The sequence below is a fragment of the Peromyscus leucopus genome, chromosome X (genome assembly GCF_004664715.2).
Source record: "Peromyscus leucopus breed LL Stock chromosome X, UCI_PerLeu_2.1, whole genome shotgun sequence".
NCBI lineage: Eukaryota > Metazoa > Chordata > Mammalia > Rodentia > Cricetidae > Peromyscus > Peromyscus leucopus.
Genome location: NC_051083.1, coordinates 64,484,171 through 64,505,593, shown reverse-complemented (window position 1 = coordinate 64,505,593; position 21,423 = coordinate 64,484,171). Strand labels below are relative to the sequence as shown.

Below are 21,423 nucleotides of genomic sequence, written 5' to 3'. Positions count from 1 at the left end.
AAAAATGAACATCCTCCACCTGAGACAATGTAATAAGATTAATTCAACACTCTTTGGATTATTTACTTTGGTACTAATATTACTCTCATTCATCTTCATACTGTTATTTTATCTCATATAGTCTCCTGTCACTTAAGGAAAAGCAACATTTTTCTGTAAGGTCTTTCTAAAGTATTGCCACTCTAAATTTAACCAACTTCTATATATGCCATCCTTCACCTAATTCTGCTGAGTTACAGAACTAGTGATAGCCATGCAGATACATTTTGATGCACCTGTAGTCTACAAAAAGGACATGAGACATGATTACCTAGCTTTCTAAGTATAGCCAGCTTGCTTTATTGATTGGATTTTGTAAGTCCTGAATTTCTATGAGAGTTTAAGGACTAAGAACTAATTTCTAAAAATGTCTGTGTTGCGGTTTATGCATGGATTTTTGTCCAGACACTTAGATAATACTGCTTAGCTCATCTCACATCAGAGAACTCAACTTACCTTGAAATAAATGGATCAAGGGAGACTAACCATAATCTATCTGAAACTACACTCTCTAATCTCTGAGTGTCAAAAATTCATAATTACCTAGGAGACAAGCCTTTGGGCACGTCTGTGAGGGGATTTCTGGATTTGGTTCATTGGAGTATATAGACATGCCCTGACTGTAGATGGCACCATTCTGTGGACTGAGGTCCTGAGATTAATAAAAAGAAAAAGGTGAGCAGTCATCTGTCTCTATTTCCTGACTGTGGATGTAATGTGAACAGCTGCCCAAGTGCCTGCAACCAGGATTGCCTTGCCGCTATGGACTGTACCCTCAAATAATGAGCCAAAAATAAAGCCCTCTTTCCTTAAGTTGCTTTTGTTGGGTATTTCATCACAACAATGAGGAAAAAAAACTAACACATCCATATGTTGTGGATTTATTTCCTATGACTTGATGCTTTCTGCTTTTGAATGAAACAGGGTATTGTAAAAGAGTTCCTGGTATCCAATTGGTACTGTTATTGGTTATCAGATAAACCTTGATGCTCTCCTGTTTGCATGAATAATTTCACAGATTATCAGCTTCAAATCAGAACAATCTGTTACGAGGTTTGAGCAGGACAAAAACATGGTGACTTCTTAATCAGAACGTAACAGAAAACAAAACAAAACAAAACACAACATCCCCAAACATGGAAATGTTTAAGCCACAATGATTAATGAACATCCCTAGCTATATGAATGACTGCCATTACTTTGCCAGTTGGATTCTTTTATTATTATTTTTTTATTAAGAAATTTTTTATTCATTTTACATATCAATTACAGATTTGCCTCTTCCCTCCTCTTGCCCCTCCAGCCTCCCCCTCCTCCCCACCCCCATCCTCTCCTATAAAAAGGTAAGGCCTCCCATGGGGAATCAGCAGAGCTTGGTACATTCAGTTGAGGCAGGTCCAAGCCCCTCCCCCTGCATCAAGGCTGTGCAAAGTGTCCCACCATAGGTAATGGGATCCAAAATGCCAGCTCATTCATCAGGGATGGATCCTGATACTACTGCCAAGGGGCCCCTTAAGCAGATAAAGCTACACAGCCAGTTTTATTCTTAGCCATGTTCTAGTCTTTACTCCTTCTAGATAAGACTTATTGTGACTCTGAAACATAGAATTGTCCCCACTTTCTGATAGGATCCAATCTATAATGAATGCTCACTTCCTTTAGATTCTCCACCAAATTATACAAATGAAACCCAAATAATACAATAAGCCCTAATCATGTCATCTGACTTAGACGATACGTACCCAAACTCAACAGGTCCAACTATAAGTATGCTCTTATTGGTTTATGGCTGGATGACATTTAAAATCAAAAGCATTATTGAAAACTATTACAAAAATCAAAATAGAGTAACATTCCATATTAACAGGCTGGAAGACAGCATTTTTTAAGATGGTCTCTTCAAATTGAATAATCATAATTAAAATTACAAAACTTTTCTTCATAAAATATTGAGAGTATAATTCTAAAATGCAATGGAGCATGAATGGCCAAGACAGTCTAAAATGAATATAGCTAGACAGCTAACATTGCAATATGTTAATACTTACTATAAAAATAAAACATGAGCCGGGCGGTGGTGGCCCACGCCTTTAATCCCAGCGCTCGGGAGGCAGAGGCAGGCGGATCTCTGTGAGTTCGAGGCCAGCCTGGGCTACCAAGTGAGTTCCAGGAAAGGCGCAAAGCTACACAGAGAAACCCTGTCTCGAAAAACCAAAAAATATAAAAAAAATAAAAATAAAACATGAGCACATGATATTTTTACAGAATAAAAACCTAACCAGTGCAAGAACACTGAAAATACAGACACAGGCCCACACACTTTCATCACTTGATTTATGTCTAATAGGACCCTACAGTGGGATTATGAAAGTATACTTTTTTTGAGGAGTATGGTCTTATATCAGTTTTAAAGATGGGTATGGTATCTTACTATTTGCTTTGTGGCAAAAATAAATAATTATTGAATTCTCATCTCATGGCATACTAAAAAATAAATTTCAGATGATATTTATTTATTTAAAATTTATTATTCTTAAAAATCTCTCTCTCACTCTCTCTCTCTCTCTCTCTCTCTCTCTCTGTTGGTAGGTATGTACACACATTTGTGCTCTGTGCATAGAGGCAGAACAGAGCATCATATCTTCTGAAGTTGGAGTAAAAGGTAGTTGTAAGCTGCCTTAAGTGGCTGCTGGGAGCCAAACTTGGGTCCTCTGAAAGCATGAAACACTCTTAAACCTTGAGCTCTCATTTCCCACCCCAGAGTTCCAGATGAATTTTAGATCTCAAAATGAAGGATAAATCAAATCTTTTTTGAGGAAAGCATATAAACATTTCAGGTGGTCTTGGTAACAAGATTTCTTAAACACGCTCCCTAAAGCTTTGACAATAATGACAATTAATAAATTGGACTATATAATGACTAAGAATTTTTGTTCATTTAAAGTAGTTGTTCTCAACTTGTGGGTTGCAACCCATTTGGGGGTTGAACGACTCTTTCACAAGGGTCACCTAAGACCATTAGAAAACACAGATATTTACATTGCAATTCATAACAGTAGCAAAATTAGAGTTGTGAAGTGGCAATGAAAATAATTGTATGGTTGGAGTCCATCACAACATGAGGACTTGTATTAAAAGGTCACAGCATTAGGACGGTTGAGAACCACTGATTCAAACAGAACATTGAGATAGTAAAAAGGAAACCTGTATATGAGAGGGAGACTTGTAATATACATTGTATCAGTTAATTTTCTTTTACTGTGATAAAATATAATGACTCAAAACAACTTACAGATGAAAGTGTTAATTTTGGCTTATGGTTTCAGAGGGATAAGAGTACATCATGGAGGTGAGACATCATAACAAGCAGCAAGGATGGCAGCAGGAGAAGGAAGCTGAGAGATCCTATTTTTGTTCACATAAAGAAAGCAGAGAGAGGGAACTATAAGTAGGGGTGAACCTAGAAACTCTCAAAGCTCACTCACAGTGATGTACTTTTTCCAGCCAATCTATACCTCCTAAAGGGTCTATAACCTCCACATACAGCACAACCAACTGGAGATCAAGTATTCAAATACACAAGCATATGGGGAACATTTGTCATTAAAACCACCACAGTTATAGAAGTGTTGTCAAATATTTGCACACTGTGTAAAGGTATATTGCTGTAATTGGTGTAATGTAGCCAGAAGTTTTCCTGTGTCCTGCCTGGCCCGCAGTAAGGACAAATCTCTCTTACCTGCCAGTCCCGCAGCCACCCAAAGGGAGATATATGTCCCCCAAGTAAGCACACATAGGCTTATATTAATTATAACTGCTTGGCCATTGGCTCAGGCTTATTACTGGCTAGCTCTTATGCCTAAATTAACCCATGATTCTTATCTATGTTTAGCCACATGGCTTGGTACCTTTTCTGTTCTGCCTTGTCATCTTGCTCCCTCTGTGTCTGGCTGGTGACTCCTGACTCAGCCTTCCTCCTCCCAGAATTCTCCTTGTCTGCTTGCCCCACCTATACTTCCTGTCTGGCTACCAGCCAATCAGCATTTTGTTTATCAACCAATCAGAGCAACACATATTCACAGCATAAATATATGCCATAGCACTTCAAGAAGAAGACAAATTCCATATGGAGTATCTTTGATGCCCATCTTTCTCTTTGAAGTAAATCAGTGCTGCCAGGAGCAGACATGTCTCACTGTCCAGAAAGTCTAAGTTTTTAAAACATTTTAAATGCCATATTCTGTAGGTTTTTGAAGTGTTGGAACATTACCTACCTAACTGAATTATATCTATGTACACCTAGAAAACTTAACATGACTACAAGTTTGATTATCATAAATCATTAACTATTAATCTATATTTCTCAATTATACACTATAATTTCAAATGAGCTGCACAAACAAAATACTTGAAACAAGAGTAGAAATATACATACAGTACAACAAAATTAACTTTAAATTCGTATCAATAAACTAAAATCCATAGCAATGTAAAGCATTTCAAACAAATTGTTGCTCTTTAAAAGTAGATTCAACAAAGCACACAGGAAAAGGGTCTCTCAGAGGAAGGATGGCAGCGAGTGGTAAGATAAGGTGGTCTTGAATCTTCACTAGTGCTCAGATTTCTTGGGCTTTTAACTCTGTATTTGGCTCTGTGTTTCTTGTTTAAAAAGAACGTTTAGAATTTCGTCTATGAGGGAAACAGATTAAGAATCATCATTGCAGCTCAGTGGTTAAGAGTGCTGGCTGATCCGATTCAAGATGGCGGAGACAAGCAGACGCGGTTGGCCTGTGGCAGCAGCCCGTGGAGGTAGACGGGTCCAGTGGCAGCGGCCGACAGGGACATTTAGGCCTGGCAGCAGCCGGCAGAGACATACAGGCCCAGCGGCGGCCCACAGAGGTGGACAGGCACTGCAGCGGAGATAAGCAGACGGAGGTGGACGGGCCCGGCAGCGGCCGACAGAGACATTCAGGCCCGGCGGCCGCCCACAGAAATAGACAGGCTACGGGGCAGAGAAGGGCGGACGCAGGTGGGCGACTCGCGGAGGTGGAAGGGCCTGGTGGCAGTGGCCGACAGGGACATACAGGCCCAGCGGCAACCGGCAGAGACATACAGGCCCGGTGGCAGTTCACAGAGGTGAATGGGCCCGGCAGCAGTGACAAGCAGAGGTAGGTAGGCCCGCAGTGGCAGCCAGCAGAGATATATAGGCCCGTTGGCCGCCCGCAGAGGCAGACAGACCCAGCGGCAGCTGACAGGGACATACAGGCCCTGCGGCGGAGACAAGTGGAAGCAGGTGGGCCTGTGGCAGCGGGCCACAGGTGTGGACAGGCCTGGGGACGGAGACGGGTGGACGCAGCTTAGAACAGGGACGCCGATAGCCCCAACACCTGGGGAAGAGGCTATCTCCGTGGGTCAGAACCAGGGCGAGTCTGGGCACTCCGTCTGGGGACAACTCAGGGCCCAACTGCTGATCCTGTGAAACCCAACAACTTGGAGGTGTTGGTGAGACTACCCTGCTCAGCTGAAACCCATCTGGGAGAGGATTCAGATGCCTACAGTTTGAAGTCTGAAGAAACAAGATCAGCTGAGGAGTTGACAAATGAACAAAACCAACGTGACCTGGGAACACAGAAGAAGGTGCTACCCAGCCACTAAACCAGATCACCAGAATCATAAGTATATAATTCACCGACTGAAATCAGCTGTCCCTGAAGAAACAGCCCAATAGCACCAATTTAACCAAGAACCCCTACTAAACCAAGACTAAAAATTAGAACAAGAGAGGCACTCTCAGACACAGACACCACCTGCACCGCACAGAGGAAAAGATGAGTAGACGCCAGTGCAAAAATACAGGCAACAACATGAAGACCTATATGGCAACATCAGAACCTAGTGATTCTACACCTGCAAGACCTAAACATACCATGACAGAAGAAACAGAAGAGATCAACCCTAAAAATGACTTTAAGAAGATGATAGAGGCCCTTAAAGAAGAAATAAAACATTCCCTCAATGAGGAAATAAAAACTTTCCTTAAAGAGGAAATGAAAAACTCTCTTAAAGAGGAAATAAAAACTTCCCTTAAAGAGGAAATGAAAAACTCCATTAAAGAGGAAATAAAAAACTCCCTTAAAGAAATGGAAGAAAAAACGAACAAAAAATGGGAAGAAATCAAATCAAGCCAAGAAAAAGCAATTAAACAGATGAAAGAAACATTCCAAGATCTGAAAAATGAATTTGAGACAATAAAGAAAACACATGCTGAGGGAATGCTGGAAATAGAAATCCTGACAAAACGAACAGGAACTACAGAAACAAGCATAACCAACCGATTGCAAGAAATGGAACAGAGAATCTCTGACACTGAAGACACGATAGAGAAAATAGATTCGTCAGTCAAAGAAAACACTAAAGACAAAAAAGTTGTAACACAAAACGTCCAGGAAATTTGGGACACCATGAAAAGACCAAACCTAAGAATAATAGGGATAGAAGAAGGAGAAGAATACCAACTCAAAGGCACAGAAAATATATTCAACAAAATCATAGAAGAAAACTTTCCTAACCTAAAGAAAGAAATACCTATGAAGATACAAGAAGCTTACAGAACACCGAATAGGCTGGATCCAAAAAAAAAGTCCCTCGCCATATAATAATCAAAACACTAAACACACAGAACAAAGAAAAAATATTAAGAGCCGCAAAGGAATAAGACCAAGTAACATATAAAGGTAAACCCATCAGAATAACACCAGACTACTCAATAGAGACTATGAAAGCGAGAAGATCATGGACAAATCTCATGCAGACACTAAGAGACCACGGATGCCAACCCAGACTATTATACCCAGCAAAACTCTTAATCACCATAGGCGGAGTAAACAAAATATTCCAGGATAAAACCAGATTTAATCAATACCTGTCTACAAACCCAGCCCTACAGAAAGCACTAGAAGGGAAAATTCAACCCAAAGAAGCTAAACACATCCATGAAAAATCAAGCAATAGATAATCCCACACCAACATACACCACAGAAGAAACAAGCTGGTGTAGCTATCCTAATATCTAGAGAAAAAGGATGTTTCAAAAGAGAAGAAGTCTTGTGGCAATGCCTCAGTGGTCCAGGTAACTACCAGAACTCGGAAAAGTTGGTTGAACTTGGGATTGACTGGGAGACCAAAGATTTAAAAAGCAGAAGATTCTCTCAAGACACAAGTTGTGTGATAATAGTGTGTTTTGTGTGTGTGAATGAGAATTTGTAAATGTTGAATTCTAGGCTTCGACAATCATTGTCAGTGCAGATTAAGCTGCAAGTATTTATGTTCTAAAACTTAAATTATAAAGCTAGTTACATCTTTCTAACAACTAGTTTTAATGTTTATGAGCATATTTTACCTATATTACCTTTTCAGGATGTTGAGAAAGATGCATCACAAGCACAGGCTGGAGGCTGGGGGCTAGATGGTTTTGAGGAAGAGGTCTTGGTGGACTCTTTCATAGAGCAAAGGGAAGCAATGCCTTCTGGGAAATGAGCTAAGTTTTAATCTAGTCTTTAAGATTAGAAGTCAAAAACAAAAATATTAAGGAAAGGAAAACCTAATTGATCTTTGAAGTATTGTTATGTGGAATTGAGTGGGACTTTTGAGGCCTTTCTTCCAGAAAACAAGGACTTGGTTGTCAGGCCTATATTAGGCCTAAACCTTGGTGCCATGTAGTTGTACTTAAATCATTTCAATGGAAAGTGTCTTAGTGATTGGATCTTCTAGTGCAGTTTGGAGTACTTCCATTTGAAAAATGTGATATTTGCATGGGATTGTTTGAATCTTGTTTTCTAGTCCCTCCCCATCACCACCCTCATAGTCTGAGGGTAGATTTTTCTATTGATAAAGGAACAAAAAAGGTGAACATCTTGTTTGTAAATAGGTATCTAGTAACTAGTGGTAAACTTGAAATGGTAGAATTCTTTAAAGCCTAATTCTAGGTAGCCTTAAGAAAATGTATCTTAATTATTTTTGAACTTGTATTCACCTTGTTTTTTTCAAATATCTTAAGTTATATTTTCTTTTTCAGAGCTGCTTCTTATTTGGGGCTACTTTTTTTTTTTAATTGAGGCGTAATTCATAAAAGGGTATATTGTTTTGATGAGACTTTTTACAACTATGGCTGGATGTCTTTCTTTAGTCTTCCAAGAAGGGCCATTTTCCTTTTTTAGAGTTACTTTTTAAAGTCATGAGGTCAAAAACTTGGACTACTATGCATGTAAGTGCTAATGAAAATTAAAGCCCAAGTTGACCTCCAGCAGCAGTTCATTCTATGTTGACAGTGAGAGAACACTTTGCCTGTTAGGATACTGTTACTCGTGGACTGAAATGCTGAAGAAACCCCTCCTCCTATTTTGTTTTTTGCAAAAATCAAGGTATATTCTAGGGTTTCCTGGTTGACCTCAACAGATAACTGAGATGATAGTCTTAGTTCAGAAATGATCTGAATGTAGATTTATAGTCTACGTGTACAGCTGGCTAAGTGAGATCCCTTTCACAGTTCTGCATGTATCCCATCGGCTCCCCATTAGTTACTGAACTCTTAAAACTGGTATTGTAACATTATCACAATGTTTTGCGCCAATTTTATTAACTTTACAGTACAATATGTGTTCCTTTTCTGAGGCAAACCAAAGGTATATTTCTCAAGGTTCTGCTGCTATCAGCAGCGTTGATGGAGGATTTTTTATACATTTGTAATAGATAGAAATAAGCCAGAAAAAAAGAAGAAGAAAAAAAGTGGTGGAGGAAAAGGTGAACACTGCAAGAATACTCAAAAGGGCTGAGAGTTGCAAACACCAAGAATGGCTTTGCATAGTAAATGGAATAGAACAGCTCTGAACTATAGCTTACTTTTCCTGGTTTGGTCTGACAGAATGATTGAATGCTTTTGTACAAAAATCAGAGCCTTAAAAACAAGGATTTGGTGAGATTGTAAAATGGTGTGCCACTTTGGCAAAACAGTTTGGTGGTTGGTCAAAATGCAAAACATTGTTACTCTGTTACTCAGCAATTCTACCCTTAGGAATATATCCTCAAACTACTGAAAATGTGCACCTATGAAACATGTACATGAAGGTTTACAGCAGTGTGTTGCTAATAGTAAAAAAGTTAAAACAACTCAAATAGCTATCAAATACTGGAGAGAAATAAAATGTGGCTTATTCATACAATAGAATATTATTAAGACATAAAAATGAATGAGAAACTGACAGATTAAATGACTTTGGTGAACCTTCATAATTTCATTTGTAGATCTTTCCATTTCTAATTTATAAATACATTTGGGGTTATAAATTATAAATGTACTGCCTCCTGTCAACATTGTATACTTCTATTTGATGATTTCTGTGTCAAACATTATATGGAAATGTTTCCACGTATTTTCTGTATTAACTGTGAATGAATAGAACAAAATAAATTGCCTGTGATGGAAAAAAAAAGTAGATTCAATAATCTAACCTTTTATCCTATCATATCCATATCCTATATATCTATATCATGTCCTCCTTTCACTATGGCCAATAACAATTTGTAACTGAAAACCTAAACAAAGACAAACATCTATAATCCATTTTTTGGGGATGTGGGTGTAGTTTTCTAGGCTACTTCCTACTGATAGGGGGCACTGGTAGGCTTATGGGGATCCTGAGAAAATTTGAGATAATGGTCAAGTCCTGGGAAGACCAGCTACAACCTTTGTTGATTGATCTGTTAAGGTTCAGGAGGTCTGCCTTGATCAAATCTGATCCATCTTAACTGGGAACAAATCCATAGCCTCTTGCTTCCTGTGGAAACAAAAGCAGACCCTCCTTTCCAAAGCAACATATCCTTAGATCCAAATTTTGAAGTCAAGATACCTTTAAAATACATATATTGGTTTAACTTAGCAGCCTTTATAATCAAATGTCTCTCTCCAGTTAAAAATACCAAAGACAATACAATCTAGATTTTCTGTATGATTACCATCTTTACATGGCTTATTTTTATATTACTTTTACTTTCTCTTTAAAGACTTTATTTTTAAAAATTTTCTATTTCTTTATGTAACTGTCTGCATTCCTTTTCCTCTCTCTTTCAAGCCTATGTACTATTTACACACATTGTAAATTGTTTAGAGGTTTATTTCATCTGAATATGTTTTATTGTGAATCTATTGATTTAAACTGCAGTATTACTAGGATTGAAATGGCCGCTTTGGCTGCTGGCTCTGCCCACCTCAGCTTCCCAAAATGGTGGAACTACGTTTCCTGCCAGCTTTGGGGGAACCATGCTCACCACTGACTCTGTGAAGCAGTGGTCTATGCTTCCATCCAGCAGCATGTAGCCCAAAAACTTTTTCTTTCTTTCTTTCATTTTTTTTTTAATTTTTAAACTATGACCATGGCAGGCTTCTTGTTAGCTAGCTCTTACATCTTAAGTTCACCCATTTCTATAAACCTATACTTTGTCATGTGGCTCATGACTTACCGGTATCTTTACATCTTCTTTCTCATGGTGGTGGCTGATAGTGACTTCTCTGTTTTGCCTTTATCCTTCCTCCTCTCTAGTTAGAATGTCCCACCTAACCCTATTCTGCCTCACCATTGGCCAAACAGCTTTATTTATCAACCAATCAGAGCAACATATATTCATAGCATACAGAATGACATCACCCATCAGTGTAACAAAAAGCTGAATGGCAAATAGCTAGGTAGAAGGTATAAGCAGGTTTCCAGGGAGAGAAAGGAAGATGAGGGGAAATCTAGACATATGGGAGATGCCAGGAGACATGGGGAGGAAACAGGAGGTGCAAGATGAAAGAGAGGTAACACCACATGATAGGATGTAGATTAATAGAAATGGGTTAATTTATAGGAGCTAGTTAGGAACAAGCCTAAGCTATAGACCAAGCTTTTATATATATATTGGTTTTTTTGAGACAGGGTTTCTCTGTGTAGCTTTGCGCCTTTCCTGGAACTCACTCTGTAGACCAGGCTGGCCTTGAACTCACAGAGAGCCACCTGCCTCTGCCTCCCGAGTGCTGGGATTAAAGGCGTGCGCCACCACCGCCCGGCAAGCTTTTTTTTTTCCTTTTTTTTTTCTTTATTTTACAATACTATTCAGTTCTACACAATAGCCACAGATTCCCTTGTTCTCTCCCTTCCTGCCCCCCTCCCCTTCCCCCCAGCCCACCCTCCATTCCCACCTCCTCCAGATCAAGGTCTCCCCTGAGGACTGGGATCGATCTGATAGACTCAGTCCAGGCAGGTCCAGTCCCCTCCTCCCAGATTGAGCCAAGCGTCCCTGCATAAGTCCCAGGTTTCAAACAGCTAACTCATGCAACGAGCCCAGGACCTGGTACCACTGCCTAGATGCCTCCCAAAGAGATCAAGCCAATTGACTGTCTCACTTATTCAGAGGGCCTGATCCAGTTGGGGGCCCCTCAGCCTTTGGTTCATAGTTCATGTGTTTCCATTCATTTGGTTATTTGTCCCTGTGCTTTATCCAACCTTGGTTTCAACAATTCTCGCTCATATAAACCCTCCTCTTTCTCACTAATTAGACTCCCAGCACTCCACCAGGGGCCTAGCCGTCCGGCAAGCTTTTATAATTAATAAGAAGTCTCGAGCCAGGCGGTGATGGCGCACACCTTTAATTCCAGCACTCGGGAGGCAGAGGCAGGAGGATCTCTGTGAGTTCAAGGCCAGCCTGGTCTCCAAAGGGAGTTCAAAAAAGTCTCTGTGTCACTATTTGGAAGGTGGCTGGTGGGGCACAGAAAGACTCGTTACACAAAAGACTTGTACTTATAAAATATATGAACTATATAAGTGTATCAGTTAATTTTCTCACTGTTGCCCCAAAATCATTGACATAAACAACTTAAGGAGTAAAGGATTCATTTTTGGCTTATGATTTGGAAGAGTACAGTCCATCATGGCAGTGAAGGTGTGCCAGAGATCACAGTAGCTGTAGCAAGTAGCATATTTTGTTCCTATATCTGTAGAGCAAGAAACAGAGTAAGGACTAGAAATGGGATTCGCCTATATCCTTGAAAGCCAGTCCCTATGGCCTTATGTCTGATCGCATAAGTCTAAAGCCTCCCAAGACGGCACCACTGGCTGGGAAACCAGTGTTTAAACACAGGGGTTGTTTTACATTCAAATAATTACAAATCAACAAGAAATAACATTCTAGTAGAAAAAAGTTAGCAAAACACTTGAACAGGTATTCTCTACAAAAGAAGTATCCCAATTCTTGAACTCACAGAGATCCACTTGGCTCTTGTCTCCCGAGTGTTGGGATTAAAGGCGTGCACCACCACCGCCTGGCCCAATATTTTAATAAACATATAAAAAAGAGCCCAATTTTATTTGTCATCAGCATAAAGTAAACCAGAATACAATATTATACCATAATTCCAATCACCAAAGTAGTTATAATGGAAAAAAAGAAAACACTGTGTCAAGATGTTGAGAAAACATAGTGTCTTTTTTAAAAAAAATTTATTCATTTTGCATACCAACCACAGTTCCCCCTCTCTCCCTTCCTCCCACTCCACCCCAACTCCCCCCACCCTAATGCCCATCTACTTCCCAGAAAGGGTAAGGATTCCCATGGGAAGTCAGTGAAGCCTGGCACATCAAGTTGAGGCAGGACCAACACCCCCCCACACCCCACCCCACCCCGTATCAAGCCTGTGCAAGGCGTCCCACCATAGAGAATGGGCTCCAGAAAGCCAGCTCATGTGCCAGGGCTAGATCCTGGTCCCACTCCTAGGGGCCCTCAACCAGACCAAGCTACACAACTGTCTCCCACATGCAAAGGGCATAGTTCAGTCCCATGTGGGCTTCACAGCTGTCAGTCCAGAGTCTCTGAGGTCCCACCATCCCGGATCAGCTGTCTCTGTGGGTTTCCCCATCATGATCTTAAGCCCCTCCTCCCTTGCTCATGTAATCCCTCTTCCCTCTCTTGCACTGGACTTCAGGAGCTCAGCCCAGTGCTTAGCTGTGGATCTCTGCATCTATGAGAAACTATATTGTCTAAGTTAGGGTTTCTATTTCTGTGAAGAGACACCATGACCACGGTAACTCTTTTCTTAATAGTTTATTTTTGTATGTTGGGTGTTTTACCTGCATATATGTCTGGGTGTCAGTCTCCAGAGATTGGAGTTATAGATGGTTGTGAGCCACGATGCAGATGCCAGAATCGAACCCAGGTCCTCTGGAAGAGTAGCCATTGTTTTTAACTGCTGAGCCATCATCCCCAAAACTCTTTTTTTAAATGAACTTTTATTTATTCTTTATGGTTTTCACACCATGCATCCCGATCCTGCCCATCTCCCCATTCCCCGAATTTGCCCTCCGTCCTTGCAACCTCCCCCGCAAAACAAAACAAAATTTAAAAGAAAAAACAAAAACTAAACCAACAAAACAAAACAAAACAAGAAAGAGGAAGGGAGAAAAAAGAGAGAAGAATTTCATTGTGGAAGCTGTGGTTGTGTCCTTTCATCTTCATTTACCAGTGTTCATTGCCATCAGTCATCAGTCTGGTTCGAGGCTTCTGTCCTCTGTCACAGGGTCAACTATGAGCTCTCAGCTCTTACCAGGGCACAAGGGCAAGCCCCCACCCCCATTGTCTTGTGACGTGGAGATCCTGCAGTTTTGAATCTATAGTTTTGTGCCCTTCTCCTGCTCTAACTGTTCATAGATGAGGTGGATATTGGGGTGGACCAGCTCAGAGCTCAGGTCCTTTCCTCCCCTGTCACCCTCCCCCTCCCAAGTGCACTCTCCAGCACCGCCTTGGCCAGTCCACCCATTGCAGCCAGCAGCAAGGAACTCAGGCCAGTTCTCCAGCTCTTAGGCCCTTGGGTCCAGCTCACTGACACTCACACCATGAGGTCCAGGTCCACTGTCTTGCCCAGGTGAGGTGCAAAGCTCTCTCCCAATTGCTGTAATGGGCATATGAGGAGGGCGGGGCGGGGCCAGCTGTCCTGTTTGTTGCAGCTGGTGAGGGGCAGGGCTAGTTCTCCTATTCTCATGATCCCAGGGCCAGCTCTCTTGCCTGAGACGTGGTAGGGGTGGAGGGGAGGGGAGGAGTCATCTCTGCTGCATTCGAGCCCTCAGGGCTGACTCACCTGTGCTCTAGTGTGCTGCCCAGGTGAGGTGAAAGCTCATGGTGAGGGGTAGGGCCATCTCTCTCCCCCACCCCAGTGCAAGGGCCAGGTCTCCTGCTACATTATCCAGCAACTCTTTAAAGGAAAACATTTAATTGGGGCTGGCTTGATTGGGTTTAGTCCACTATCATCATGGTGGGAAGCATTTCAGCAAGTAGGCAGACAAGATGCTGGAGAGAAGCCAAGAGTTCTACATTTGGATAGACAGGTAGCCGACAGGGGGAGGGGAGGGAGAGAGACTGGGCCTGACTTGAGCTTCTGAAAGCTCAGAGCGCACCTGCAGTGACACAGTTCCTCCAGTAAGTCTATACCCACTCCACCAAGGCCTACATTTCCTAATCCTTTCAAATAGTGCCACTCCCTATGAGTCCATGGGGCCCATTTTCATTCAAACTACCACACGTGACATCTGTTTTTCTGCTCATCAGAATATGTATATTTATATAAGCATTTCTGACTCTTTTATAGTAATCAAAAGAATGCAAACCGATGGTCCAATAGTGGTGGTCCTGAGTACTAATTGAAAGTATTTTTAAAAGTTTATGAAAAGAAATATACTAGAATATTATTAGCAACACTATTACAAACACTATAAATCACCCAAATGTCCAACAACAATAGATTTAAAAAATAGATTATATATCAGTGGTTCTCAACCTGTGGTTGTGACCCCCCTTGGCACACCTCTATCTCCAAAAATATTTACATTACAATTCATAACAGTAGCAAAATTACAGTTATGAAGTAGCAATAAAAATAATTTTATGGTTGTGGGGTCACCACAAAACGGGGAGCTGTATTAAAGGGTCACAGCATCAGGAAGGTTGAGAAGCACTGCTCTACATCCTGCAATGCCTCAGGGAACAACACGGAAGGGAGGGAAGAAAGAATATAAGAACTTGGGGAAAAGGAAGAGTGCGATGAAATGCTTTCTTCTGGGTATGAGATGGCCATTGCACTCATGAATTCACTGATGCTGTTGTTATCTGCACAAGCCCTTCACAAACTCAAGTTCATCAACATTCCACTACGGTTAGGAGGAGTATCAGGCAGGCACACCTCTAGTTGAGTAGCTATTGGCAGTCAATGGCACACACCTTTAATCCCAGCACTCAGGAGGCAGAAGCAGGTGGATCTCTGTGAGTTCAAGGCCAGCCTGGTGTACAGAGCAAGTTCCAGGACAGCCAAGGTAACTCAGAGAGATCCTGTTCCATAAAAAAAAATGCTTCAAGTATAATTAGTCATTATAATTTTACAAACTGGATATATGTGGGAGCCCGTTCTCGGGTTCCTCGTGGCTTTACCCAGCAGGTCCGAATAGAGGATGATCAGGACCACGGGCCTGAGTGCAGGTGTCTGAGATGGTCTGCACTTGGCTGTGCTGGGGGAGGAAGTCTTTTGCTCCACCCCTTGGCGTCTCTATAAAAACCCTGGGCCAGAGACAGTTGGGGGCCGTTGGAATAGGTTCCAGGTCCTCTCGAGGCTATCCTTTATTTTCTATCTGTTTATCTCCACAAGATTCTCCGCTATAAATCCTTCTATCTAATATTTCCTGCTGATCGCACTCAAGAAAACTCTGGGAAGCTGTGGGGGTGGTGGGTAAACGCCCCACAGATATAACCACCACAACGTTATATACATACAACAAAATCTAGAAATGAGATTTTATATGTGTGAGGGGTTTTGCATAATTATATTATTACTTTGACTAATAGTCCTTTGTAAGAAGTGTTATGCATATCCTGAATTCATAATTATATAATAGATACTTATCTGCCTTCTTTAACAGAAGTCCATATTCACACAATTACAAACTCTATAGTAATGAAAATGAACAGACTATTATTATAAACAATGTGGATAAAAATGTAATAGAATGGGGGTGATGCTTGGAAGAAGATACTAATAAATACATTCTGTATAATTATTATATTATGTATATTATCATAACTATTATGATTATTATTTAAAGTACACACACACACACACACACACACACACACACACACAACTAATCTAAAATTCCAGAAGTCAGTATGGCAATTTTCTCTAAGAACAAGTGAGAGGGAAAGGATTGGGATAAAGTACCACCAGAAATTTGAAGATGCTGGATATGATCTTAAGTGGCATCATGGTCACATGATGTGTTAAATACATTGCAACTTATCAGGTGCTACGTTTGTGGGTTATGGACTTTATTATGTGCATGTTCTAGTAGTCAAAGTGAAAGACTTCACTAACATTTTGTTGAAGATAAAAATAGTATGGAAATTATTCATCCTTAAAAATGTGTAAAAGAAAAAGTTAACAGAAAATCTCAAAAGAAGTTTCAGCTAAGGAGTGTGAGTCCATCTTTTTGCATTGACATTGACATATGTATATCATAGACATAGCTCCATTGTTCATTTAGCAATAACTAGAAATCTTTGTTGACCTGTAAAACATAAAAATAGCTTAATGAAAAGAAAAATGAAGCCCAGTGTGTCCAGAGATGACTTCATGGAAGAATGTGATGAGAATAGTGAAGAAGACGGAGAAGCAGACAGGGATGAATTTGTTAAGGAATTGAATACCACGTCATGAGACTGAGATGTCATTTCTCAGTTAAGGTGTTGTTTTTCTATTTGATGTTGATTTTCTTTACTAGATGGGAATAATTAAGTCCGACTCAAACTGTGAGCCAAGTTTCATTTATAAGTAAAGAGGATTTAAAAAAAAACAACTAAACTTAGCTTTACTTCGAGAAATACCAGTCTAGGTCAAAAACATGTTGCCCTTCTGGAGAAGGGAAGAGACCAGAGTAAAAGACCCCTCCAGTGTGCCCTCACTCATACCTCTGCAGCAGCTGAGAACAGGGCACTGCTTTCCACAAGCCTCTCCTAAGGCATGACCAACAGATCAATGCCAAGCAGCACACATTCTGTCTTGTAGAACATGCACATTCATTTGTGTAGTAAATATAGGTCTCTCTTGACCAGTTTGGCCAAATGCTTGGTCCTGAACCTTCTACTTTGCTATTGTAATAACATGAACATGTAAATGCAAGGACTTGGAAAATTTCATGGGTGGGTGACAGAATGAGTGGCCTCTGAAGGAGTTTCAGGGCCCTGGGTCACTGAATGTAAAACAATAATCATTACCATCAAGAACTTGGAAGGATTTCAGTTGTGGCTGCAGATATCAATCTGACCTTTTTTCTTCCTTTACTGCATTCCTGGATTAGGGCTACGCTTTAGCCCAACTACTGTGGTAGAAAATAGAGCAGCTGACCCTTCTTCCTAGCAGAGTGTTTAGACCACACATCCTCAAATACAAATGTACAAACCCCTGAATGATGAACAGGACCTAATGTGCTGTGCAGCCATAAACAGTTTCCGACATATAGGAGGAGATTTAGTCCTTCCTGTTTGCCCAACCCAGCCATCCTAGCATGTTCTGGCTCTAGCCAACCTGGATAACTGGCAGTTATGCAAACTTGTCTTTTACTCTTATACTTCTGGGCCTTTCCTGTTGATGTTCCTTAAAGCTACAGTGCCCTTGTAAACCATGAGCTCTTCCCATCCTTTTCATCACTTAAAGCTCAGCTCCTCCTCCAATCCAAAATACTTGAGACAAAACTGCCATTCATGACTCCTGTGTTTGTACTATATGTAAATTGACTCATGCTGATTTCCATCAATTTGATCTGAGCCATTTTTATGAACTAGAGCTAAGAACTCCTTGAAAGGCAGATGGTGTGAAAGAAAGTGCTTATGTTCTGGACTCTGATAAAAGGATTCAAAGCCTGATCTCTTTCACTTGAAGTGGCCCGAGTCTGCACAAACTCACCTCCCTGAGCTAGTTTTCTCACCTTTAGGATGAGTGTTATTCAGACTAGCTAAGATTAAGTGATTTTAATATGAGAAAACTAAAACACCAAAAAACAATGCCTGTCACCTACTAAGTGTTCCATAAAGGGTTGGCCCTCATTACCACTGATTGAACCAACCCTACTGCAAGCTCCATATGGAAGGGAATATTCAATTTGTCCTCAAGACAATTGCTAATGCACCGCACAAATACCCAGCACTGTGTCTGGTATGGGCATATGTTCAAGAAATAATCTGTTGAGTTGGTGGAGGCCTTAATGATTCTACAATTATCATGAACACACCCCCTATCCTCTATTAAGCCTTACCAATATTCTTAGTACCTCACAGAAAAACTAGAAAAACTTCAGATGCAGCATCACTGAACACCCCCATCCCTTAATGTGTCTGCTTCATCTCCGTTGTTTCTTTTTGAGAGTTCTCTTCCCTAAGAGAAGTTCGAACCCCGCATGGGCCAAACTGACCGGTCAGAGGTGGGAAGAGGCGGGAGTGGAAGCCTGAGCGGGGCGTGGTCACCACGTCGCAGAGGCTGACTGCGCTTGCGTAGGCTGCGGCAAAGCTAACTGCTCTTGGGCTTTAGCTCATTGCTTGCTACTGCCTGTGTAAAAAGATCGCCTTTCTTACCAGCTCTCACTTTTGATCCACACAGCTTCCGGGTATCAGGCTTCGGCTCTGTGCCGAGGCGCCAACACACCTCCGATCCTCTCTCCGAGGGATCGCTGACCTCCGCGTTCGTGTTCCTGTCTCCTGGAACTATGTCTCTGGTAAGCCAGAATGCGCGCCACGGCAGCGCAGAGACCACTGCAGATTACAGCGAGAGCAGGGGTGAAATGCAGGCTACTAATGCCTCCGGGCCCCCCACCTCCATGCTAGTCCCTGAGGCTCCCCAGGGCCCTCAGATTCCAATCGACCCACAGGGTGCCAGCGCTCCCCAGGCTGTGCAGGACCCGAATGACATCGAGGTTCTCATCGACGAGCAGTCCCGACGTTTGGGGGCGCTCAGGGTCCACGACCCTCTAGAAGACAGGTCGGTTGCTTTGGTGAATTTCATGCGCATGAAAAGCCAAAGTGAGGGGTCAATTCGGCAGTCAGACATGCTGGAGTTTCTCAGAGAATACTCAGACCAGTTTCCTGAGATACTCAGACGAGCCTCAGCTCACCTGGATCGGGTCTTTGGGTTAAATCTGAGAGTTCTTGATCCTCAGACTGACACTTACAACCTAATCAGCAAACCAGGTCCCCAGACCACTGAACGGCTAGCAGAGACCCTGGACATGCCAAAAGCAGGTCTCCTGGCCTTGGTCCTAGGGCACATCCTCTTGAATGGCAACCGGGCAAGAGAGGCCTCAATTTGGGATCTGCTGTTAAAGGCTGATAGGATGAATAAGCCTCAGAGGATCAACAGCCCCTTTGGGAACACAAGAAACCTCCTCACTACTGACTTTGTCCGTATGCGATTTTTGGAGTACTGGCCGGTATATGGCACTAATCCCCTTGAATTTGAGTTCCTGTGGGGCTCTAGAGCCCACAGGGAAATCACAAAGATGGAGGCCCTGAAGTTTGTAGCAGAGGCCCATGATGAAGAGCCCTGGAGCTGGCCAGAAGAATATAGCAAGGCCCTGGAAGCTGACAAAGCCAAAGAGAGAAGCCAGGCTGCTGGCTTAGAGTTCTGGTCAGAGGACGCTATGAATGATAAAGCAAATGATTTGGTCCAGTTGGCCATTAATGTCACTGAGGAGTTGCTGCCTATACATCAGGATGAGCTATTGGCTCATACTGGTAAAGAATTCGAGGACGTGTTCCCAAATATCCTCAGCCGAGCCACACTAATCCTTGATCTGTTTTATGGGTTCTCTCTGATTGAGGTTGATACCAGTGAGCACATCTACCTCCTTGTTCAGCAACCAGAATCAGAAGAAGAGCAAGTAATGCTAGAGAGCCTGGGCAGACCCACCCAAGAATATGTGATGCCAATTCTGGGTTTGATCTTCCTGATGGGCAACCGTGTCAAGGAGGCCAGCATCTGGAACTTACTCCGGAGATTTAGTGTGGATGTAGGGAAGAAGCACGCCATCACCTGTAAGCTTATGAGACAACGTTACCTGGAATGCAGGCCACTCTCCTACTCTAATCCAGTTGAATATGAGCTGCTTTGGGGTCCTCGGGCTCACCTTGAAATCACCAAAATGAAAGCCTTGGAATACATGGCTAGGCTCTACAGAAAGCGGCCACAGGACTGGCCAGAGCAATACAGGGAGGCTGTGGAAGATGAAGAGACCAGGGCCAGATCCCAGGCAACTGCCATGTTCTTCTTTGGCTCCATGTGAAGTCTGATGTTTGACTTTAGTTGAGTGGCATCAGTTAAAGGGGCCTTTGGGAAAGGGGCAATAGGATCCTAAATCAGAAGTTGGGAGGGCTGGGGTAAAGAGTACTCCTTGTGCTTATTGTGTTCCAATTCTAATAATATTTCTTTCCTTCCAATATACTCTAATTGTCTTGATGATCAATGTTTATAAATGAAATTGCTCGTTTTCTCTTCCTGTCTTGTTTCAGTATAAATGTTCGGATAACTGTGTAAAACATATTGGTAATATTTATGTATTTGAAATAACCAGTAAAATAAGCTAAATAACAGTAACAATACACACATGTACACAAACACACCCCAAACACAAAGCCCCTCATTCGTGGTTGCCCTCCTTTTGAGTCTATTGCTGTGTTAACAAACAAACAAACAAACAAAAATAAAAGACTGCCACTTACCTGTATTTAATTTGCTGTTGCAGAGTGTAGTAAAAAATAAAAGTATAATGAATTATGCCATGCTTATGTCCTCATTTATTCTGTAAACATTTATCTGGTACCTGTGTGCTGAGAACAAGGCTATGTGCTGGGGATATAAGGGTAAAGAAGCCCCATCTGGGCTTCAGAACTTCCCCCTAAAAGAGGAACGTCATGGAAGTGAACCAGCAATTCTATTGTGCTGTGGCAAGTGGTATAAGAAAACGGAGTGGGCTGGTGTGTGCTATGGGAGTCCACAAGTGTAACTCCCAACTCCATGATGGGAGGGCAGTGAAACAGGCAGTGCGGTACAAGGAAGGCTGGGGAAAGGTCAGGAGTATGAAGCAGGAGGTGGGTGAGGGGATAGTCCAGGGAGGTGGTGGGAAGGACAAGGTGAAATGAAAGGCTGGAGGTACGATATGCTGTAGTGGGTAGTGGGATTGGGGAGTGATGCCTGAGACTGGGCTGAGGGACGAAAGGAGAAGCTGGCGAAGGTATAGGGTGTAGGTAAAATACCCACGGTGGGTGGGGAGG

General features: G+C 41.9%; 1 protein-coding gene across 4 annotated transcripts in view; it reads left to right on the top strand.

Annotated features, from left to right (window-relative positions):
- The window catches only part of Magee2 (MAGE family member E2), a 170,161-nt gene that overhangs the window by 129,961 nt on the left and 18,777 nt on the right, over positions 1 to 21,423 (top strand). For 3 of the 4 annotated variants that reach the window (XM_037199172.1, XM_037199171.1, XM_037199170.1), the window contains one exon: positions 18,758 to 20,926. In XM_037199172.1, coding sequence (XP_037055067.1) covers positions 18,864 to 20,435 — 1,572 coding nt within the window. In that variant the 5' untranslated portion in view covers positions 18,758 to 18,863 and the 3' untranslated portion in view covers positions 20,436 to 20,926. Of the gene's footprint in view, positions 1 to 18,757; positions 20,927 to 21,423 lie in introns of those variants that run through there. The other variant, XR_005090002.1, reaches the window with a different exon arrangement.